Source organism: Guillardia theta (genome assembly GCF_000315625.1).
Source record: "Guillardia theta CCMP2712 unplaced genomic scaffold GUITHscaffold_65, whole genome shotgun sequence".
Classification (NCBI taxonomy): domain Eukaryota; class Cryptophyceae; order Pyrenomonadales; family Geminigeraceae; genus Guillardia; species Guillardia theta.
In genome coordinates this window covers 469,567-476,957 of record NW_005434609.1, presented here as the reverse complement: position 1 = coordinate 476,957, position 7,391 = coordinate 469,567, and the positions used below count along the sequence as shown (strand labels likewise).

The 7,391-nt window shown below is 52.3% G+C and overlaps 2 protein-coding genes across 2 annotated transcripts; both read right to left on the bottom strand.

Annotated features, from left to right (window-relative positions):
* Positions 1–3,170: 3,170 nt before the first annotated feature.
* GUITHDRAFT_154076 (hypothetical protein) lies at positions 3,171–4,174 on the bottom strand. The gene is made up of 5 exons (XM_005827681.1): positions 3,853–4,174; positions 3,773–3,804; positions 3,600–3,712; positions 3,449–3,548; positions 3,171–3,395 (listed from the first exon to the last, which is right to left on the bottom strand). Exons 1-5 carry the CDS (start codon positions 4,038–4,040, stop codon positions 3,304–3,306), a joined length of 525 nt encoding a protein of 174 aa, XP_005827738.1. The 5' UTR covers positions 4,041–4,174; the 3' UTR covers positions 3,171–3,303.
* Positions 4,175–4,841: 667 nt separating this feature from the next.
* Positions 4,842–6,161, bottom strand: GUITHDRAFT_154071 (hypothetical protein). Its single transcript, XM_005827680.1, has 2 exons — positions 5,228–6,161; positions 4,842–5,156 (listed from the first exon to the last, which is right to left on the bottom strand). Exon 1 carries the CDS (start codon positions 6,084–6,086, stop codon positions 5,253–5,255), a length of 834 nt encoding a protein of 277 aa, XP_005827737.1. The 5' UTR covers positions 6,087–6,161; the 3' UTR covers positions 4,842–5,156; positions 5,228–5,252.
* Positions 6,162–7,391: the final 1,230 nt, after the last annotated feature.

Here is a 7,391-nt window from a genome sequence, read left to right as displayed (position 1 = left end):
TCTATCGTTGTTTCGCTGTTTCTGTTGTTTCCATAGTCCTCAGTTCCGAGCCGCCGGTGCGGCCGTGTCTCCTCCGGGCCCGGGTTGACGGTTTCAGTGTAACCGTCCCACCTGTCCAGTTTTTGCGCTAAGTCCATGTCCCTTCCCCGCCTGCCGCCTGTGAAGCTTCCCCGTCAGTCTGTCCTTGTTGACCTTTCCCCTGTCGTCATCCATCTGTCTCCTGTGTCCTTGCCCCTTCCTTGCCATGTTGGTTGTTTTTCGCCTATGAGGCTTTACCTTCGGTCTGTCCGTTGACCGTTGCCCTTTCGTCTTCATCTGTCTTCTGTGTCCTTGCCCCTTCCCAGCCATGCTGATCCTGGTTGCTAGCTTTTGAGGCTTCCCTTGTGATCTGTCCTCGTTGATATTTACCCCTTCATCTTCCAACCATCTTATATCCTTCATGCTTGTTCTCTGTTGGTCGTGTCTCCTCGTCTCCTTGAGGTCCACAGCATGTGTTGCACTTCGAGCAGCTGGATGACTATCTTGGTCATGGCTCTGTCAATCATATCCTCGTCCATGAGCAAGTTCCGGAAATTTGTGGTCCATTCCCGCTCCATAATACTGCCTCTCACTCCTGCAATGAACGTGGCTTGTATGACCTCTGTGTTGTCGCTCCTACTTGTCATCTCTGCCCGCAGTGCTGCATATTTCTGTTCTTTCTCCTGAAACTTTGCTTTCAGGTTTGCCAGACTGCTTCCCTCGCCCGTGAACTCTGAAGTTCTTGCTATCTCCACCAGCACAATGCGATTGCTCCCTCTGAAGTAGCAGAGCCCATCTGGTATAAGATTGCCGTGCTCTGGTGCAGTCAGTCCTAGCCCTGTCATAGAGTTGATTGGCGTTTGCCACCAACTCTCCTGTTCAACACTTTTCTTCTTCCAGCTTTCTGTCAGGCATCCCTTGATTGTCTCCATTACTCTGTTGTGTGCCAAAGCGATCATGAGCTCAAATTCTTTGCAGGCTAGCTGGATATGCACCCAGCTTTCTTCCCTGCCTTCGCACCATGGGCAACAGGGGGATGTCGTCTTCTTCCACTGGAACAGCTTTTTCCTCGTAGGTGCTGACCAGGTAATAGCTTGGATGGCTGTCCGAAGTACTGATCCTCGACACCTCTGTAAGGCTCGACCTAGGATCCTTCTGCCCACTTGTGGTTCCAGGAGAAAGGTTTCCGTCAAGGTAAGGGGGGCTTCTTTCCTCCTCAGTTCCAGTTGTTCTTCTCTGATTATCTTATCCCATATTTTCAGTCGATCCATCCCCGGCTTGAAGTTCTCTTCGTCTGCAATGCAGAATCCCAAGTCGCTGTCGATGAGGGCCCTTTCCCACGTGGAGGAGAAGGAGGATTTTCCCTTGCGAGCTTCCTCTGCAGCTTCTTGCACTACGGTGTGGTCTGCGATCAGAGAGAGGTTGATCTCAATGCCTTCCCGCTGAAATTTGCTCAGGCATTCCTGCAGTCTTCCTGCCAAGTCGTATACGAGCTCGTCTTCATACTGCATGGTAGACCATCTGAGGGTGTCCGTAAGAAAGCGATGCATTCGGGTTGATTTAAAGAGGACGAAGATTTTCCTGATTGTTTTCTGTTTGCCTCTTTGTTCCCAAATCGCTTGTAGGAGTATGCAGAGTGCGATGGTATGTGCTCTGATGACGCTACATTTTCCGTGTATCTTGATCGCTCCGCGTTCCTGCTCTCCTTCCTTTTCTTGCGTGCTGTATCCTATCGACATTGATCGACCCTTCCTGTTTCGTGATATGTCGCCGTGGATTGCGGACCACACGTGGTTCCTGTTCTTCTCCTGTTTGGCCGAGGCTTGATAGTTTTCGTTTTGCTTCCTTCGGTATTCTTGTAGCTCCTCCCGTTCAGGGATCAGGTGTACTGTGAGTTGGACAATTATTCTCTCTTGTTCCGACTCTTTGCAGTAGACAATCAGGTCGTCTTGTGACTTCCTGAGGCTCCGATCGCCCGTCCTCCAGAAATTTGCAGCGTAACATATTTCTGATCCTTTAGGTACCTTACCGACTAGCATGAAGCCGTCAGGGATTTCTTTCCTGAAGCAAGTTTGGTTCCATCCGATCATGATTGTTCCGGACTCGCATGCGGCGTGGCTGAGGTATTGCTCCTGTTGGTCGATCCATATTATTTCACGTCGAACCTCGTCGTCCTGCAAGCTGTCTGTTGCGGCCTGGATTGTCGGGTGATAGAGGGTGGGCCAGTTGCTGAACTGTTTTGTTTCAGCGAGCATCCCCAAGTGTTCTAGAAATTCGTACGACAGCGGAAGGCCTTGTTGTCTATCTCGAATTTCAGCCATGGCGGTGGTTAGATGTTCCCACCAAGCTTGCGAGTTGAGTAAGCTGTTGTGTTTTTTGCTGATATGCTTAGCAATTTGCAGTAGGATCTCTGTCTTCTCTGGGTTCTTGGCGCCATCTTCATCTTCTTTCCTCGCAAATGGCGCCGAGCGAAGGGAAGGTTCGGCTTCTTTGATGTCTTGTTCTTGGCCCGTGTGACTTCTGGGCCGGTCCATGATTGCTATGTCGCCCTTGATTTTGAAACTTTCCTTACCTTTTAGGATAAGGTGTTCCTGTTGATCCAGATTGCCTAGTAATTTAGCCATGAGGGATCTTGTGTTTGCATGAGCTGGGTGTGGCCTTCTCTCTTCTGCTGCTTCCCGATGCTTTTTGGATGTCTCCTCCCGGTCCTCCTCTGATTGCGGGTGTGACTTTCGTTTTCGGGTTGTAGCACTATCCTGTGTGACAACCTCTCGTCTTTTCCTCTTTGTTCCCGATGCTCTGTTGACGCTGCTTACCCAGATGACATTTTCTTGTAGCAATTGCATTACGATCCCCTCCGCCTCCTCGCGTTGCCTTGGGAAAGGCCAGAGCTTCCTTGGCAAATGCAGTTCTTCGTCCGCGATAGGTCGTACATTGCGTAGCAAGGAGAATTGGAGTTTCGGGAGTTGCCTCCATAAGGCTTGGAAGGTCGTCCAGCCTTGTGGTCTGTTACAGTCGTTCAAGTTTGCCACCATATCCTCCATCCTATGAAGGAGGGAGATGCTTCCAGGTAGGTGACCTGCTTCTATATGGGCCCAGCTGATCCTCGTGTTTAGTTTTTCCGTCAGCCAGACTGCTAAAGCTTCGGGTCCCCGCACCACATCCCGCTCCATAGTTCGAAAATTCATTTCTCTTTGGAGCTCGAGCATTGTTTGACACCCCCATTTTACGCACGAGTTTCTGAGTTTAGATATCAGTCTATCTTGGATGTCTCCACCATGCTTACTATTCACTTCTCGTTCGATGTATCGTAACGCTGCTCTCCCTAGGATTGGGGCAGGATGAGGGACCTGCAGCCCTCCATTCTCTGTTGGCAGGTAGAATATACCATTCCCTGTACTTTTGCTTAGGCCTAACGCTTTTTTAAAAGCTCGTATCCACAGTTGATCTAATTCTTGTAGGTCTCGCCAAGTCCATCCAGTCATGACTGCGGAGTAGCGAAAGACGTTGAGAATTCCAACTTTCACCAGGTAAAATTTTTGCGCAGGAGTATAACTCGACGAGCTGATATTGTTGATCAGTTCTTTGGTTTTTTCAAAGACGTATGCTCGTTCTCCCCAAGTGAAAGGGCAGCCCTTTATTCTTCGTCTTTCTTCCTTCCACAGAGAGATGCGATAGCCGAGATATTTGAACGGTTTAGTAGCCGGTAGGGCTTCGACAGGTTCCCCCATGACCGTTATTTTGTTCGCACCAGGAACCTCTCCCTTGCGAGCATAGTCGAAGCTGGTTATCTCTGATTTCTTATTGTTGATTTGCAGTCCTGACCATTTGCAGAAGGAATCCACCACTGCTACCAACTCTCGCATTTCTTTCATCGTGTGTGCGATGAGTACCATGTCATCGGCGAAGGACAGGTTGTTTGTTGTTCCTGTGCTGCACTTGTCCAATTGCCTAGAGAGGATGCATAGCACCAAGTTGGCCAGTTGTGGGCTACTTGCTCCACCTTGTGGCAGCCCGATCATTAGAGGTATTTTCCCTGTGTTGAACTCGTTTGTTTGTATTTGCAGTTCGACTCCACTGTTGCAGGCTATCACAGTTCTAATGTCTTCAGGATGGAAGCCTAGGCTGTTCATTGCCTGCTCGACCACCTCGATCGCCACATTGTTAAAGAAGTTCGCAAAGTCCAGGTACAAGAGAATGAGGGACGTTTTGGCCTCTTCTGCTTCTTCTACGATCGAGATCAGTCGATGAGCCTGCCGACTTGTGCTTCTGCCTGGACGGAACCCCTCCTGGAAGTTTGTGAGGACGTTATTTGCTTCTACTGTCTTACTCAGACGATGCGCCAGGATTGCCTGAACTAGTCGAGTAAGCGTTGACATGACGCATATTGGCCGCATGTTTTCGAGAATGTGACAGAATTGATTTTTTGGCAGGAGGCGTACTCTCGCTGTCTTGTTGAGAACCTCAGCTTTGCCTTCTAGGGCTGCATTGACTAACTTACCAACCATCGGAGGGGGAGGGATTACCCCGTACTGCACAAAATGTAAGTCGTTCACAACCGTGGCCCCAAGACGGATCACACCGCCTGAGGGGGTGCAGCTTTCAAGGAGACAACAACAGGAAATCACCAGACCCCTGGCACCGGGAGAGATTGATGTCTGGCTCGCCTCGGCGCCGAGACGAAAGGCTGCAGGACTTGACCTCATTTCGAACGAAGTGCTGCGGGCGCTGCCACCAGCATGCCGAGAGGAAGTTGGCAAGTTAGTCTAAAACCCTAAACCCTAAACCCTAAACCCTAAACCCTAAACCCTAAACCCTAAACCCTAAAGAGGCGCGCGAGCATTGGGAGTACACGGCCTATAATGCGAACCCTGCTTCTGAGGCGTCTTTCTACTCTCTACTTCTGCTGTCTTCTCTTGGCTTCCTCAGCCTCAGTCAGGAGAGTTGCCTCTCCTCACCTTGGCCTTCGGTCACCACCTACTCTACCTCCATTCAGCTTCCTCAGCCTCAGTCAGAAGAGTTGCCTCTCCTCACCTTGGCCTTCGGTCGCCACCTACTCGTCCTCCATTCAGCTTCCTCAGCCTCAGTCAGGAGGGTTGCCTTTCCTCACCTTGGCCTTCGGTCGCCACCTACTCCTCCTCCATTCAGCTTCCTCAGCCTCAGTCAGGAGAGTTGCCTCTCCTCACCTTGGCCTTCGGTCGCCTCCTACCTTCTCTCCTTACCTTGAGCTCAGCTCAAGCTCGGTACGGGCTCGCCCCGTCTTCTTCCTCGCCCTCGCCTTGCTCTTCCTCCATGTCTTCCTCTTCTTCGTCATCTTCCCTCATCTCCACCCGCAGTCGGTCCTTCTTGTCCACCTTCAGCGAGCAGGCCAGCACATGCATCTCTGCGAATTTACTCAGTGCTATGAACAGGAAGCTAAGAGATCGACGCTCTATGTCGTCGCTCTCCGCCTCCTGCTCAAGCTCAGCAGCTGCCGTTGCCCGTGGCGAGAACGCGCTGCCCCTCCTTGCCTTCTTGCTCTCTCCTTGCACGCGAGTCCAGCGCTTGCTCTGCAGCCACTCCCCCAGCTTCTCCTTGAGAACGTTGCGTCCCACTCCCTGCTCCTCTGGCGTCTTCGCCCACTCTCCCAGCGACATGAACTCCAGGCTCCCCGGAGAGTAGAAGGTGTCGTGGAGGTTGCCAACGGCCTTGTCCAGGACCAGCTTGATTGGCTCGCTCGTCCCCGCCTCGTTCAAAGAAGCTGCATCTTCGATGACTGCTGACAGCTCGCTGACAAGCTGCATGTCCTCTTGGCTTGACGGAGATGCTGCCTCCATTGTGATCCTCTCCAGGTCTGTAAACTCCAGCCACTCTCCCTCGCTCTCCTCCTGTCGCTGCGCTGCGTCGCTGGTGCCCCGCTGACCAGCCGCCTCAGGCTCCTTGTCGAAGCCGACTGCTTCGAGCTTGGTTGCTGCGCCTTCGAGATAGAAGGGCTGCTCCTTCATCATGCGTCGAGCATCCTCCGTGGAGCCGAGGAGGATGCATAGCTTGGACCCGTTCCAGGACTTGGTGTTCAAATCCTCCTCCATGTCGATGCCTTCAACTTTGATCTCGAGCCTGTTAGCGATCTCCAACAAGACTCTCTTGACTCTTGCGATGGACGTGTTGCCGCCGTTGCACAGCCCCTCCATCTCCTTCCTCGTGAAGCGACCAGATGCCGCCGTCGACTTGATGATGATCTTGATCTCCTTGCCGTCCTTGCCGCCTGCCTTCTTCTGCATCCTTGATGCCTTCTTCAACTTATTTCTGGACACAAAGCGATCAGCTGTCAACTCGACTGCGAGCGCCTCTCTGATCTTCGGGTCCTCGCTGAACAGAGTCAGGTGTACTCCCTCCATCGCTTCGCTCTCTCGGAAAGCTCGAAATGCTGTATCATTCGCCTCTGGGTAGCTCGAGGAGACGATCCACTCCACCTCCCTCTGTCTCCAGATGACGTTGGCCCCTACAGCGACGAAGCCTTTCTGACCTAAGCCTTTGTGGACTTGCTGTCCTGGCGCCCCAGCGACCAGCATGCCTGCCAGCGGCTGGAGTTGGACCGCTGCAAGGGACTGGCGCAGCAGCTGATAGCGATAGACGGCAGCTATCTCAGCCGTTGTCATGCCGCCCAAGGTTAGCAGGTGGGTCAGCTCTGCCAAGCTGCCCCCTTTGCCCCAGGGTCCTCTCTTGGCTCGAATCTTGAAAGATCGATCGTGCACGATGCTCACATGTACAGCTGTGAACTTGCGACCATCGATCGCGAAGTCCTCTCTTCCCTGCCAGAGCTTCTCCGCTTGTGCATTGCGGAGGAAGGAAACAGTCACCGGGATCTCTCCAGCACTCGCTATCTCGGGTCTATACGGAGCCTTCCACATGATTGCTTTACTCTCTTGCACTGAGTCTACGACCAGTCCGATCTCTTCGAATTTCTTCTTCAGCTTCTCTTCATGGTTGACATACACCGAGGAGATGCCCAGGAGAGTCATGGAGATGAAGGAAGTCACCTCGTTGCCTGCTGAGGCGGTGTATGTCTCGACCTTCTCCTTCTTGGCTTCTTCAATCTGCTGCATAAACCACTCTCTGGATGCGTCACTCCATCCAGTCATTGCTTCTTGTAGAAGCTTACGTCGTGCCTGCTGACATGTCGAGCGGATGGCTTCTGCGATAGCGTCGGGGGTGCATCCCTCCACAGCCTTGCAAGCCTGGGCTGTCCTGCTGTTAGGATAACGCTTCGCGAAGCTCTTCACCCTCTCGACGAGATCAGCTTCGAGGACAGAGGCATCCACAAGTCCGCTCTGCGTGTATTGGCATGATCTCCGATACAGCAGGTTGCGAACATTTTCATCATACTGAAGAAC

Excerpts from the sequence above, each read along its gene's own strand:
- GUITHDRAFT_154076 (XM_005827681.1), bottom strand. The coding sequence starts at position 4,040 with ATGATCGGGCTGCCACAAGGTGGAGCAAGTAGCCCACAACTGGCCAAC. Across the intron at positions 3,805-3,852 it reads GTAGCAGTGGTGGATTCCTT|CAGCTTCGACTATGCTCGCA; the intron begins CTGCAAATGGTC and ends ATCAGAGATAAC. Across the intron at positions 3,549-3,599 it reads TCTTTGAAAAAACCAAAGAA|CTGGTGAAAGTTGGAATTCT; the intron begins CTGATCAACAAT and ends CAAAAATTTTAC.
- GUITHDRAFT_154071 (XM_005827680.1), bottom strand. The coding sequence starts at position 6,086 with ATGGAGGAGGATTTGAACACCAAGTCCTGGAACGGGTCCAAGCTATGC.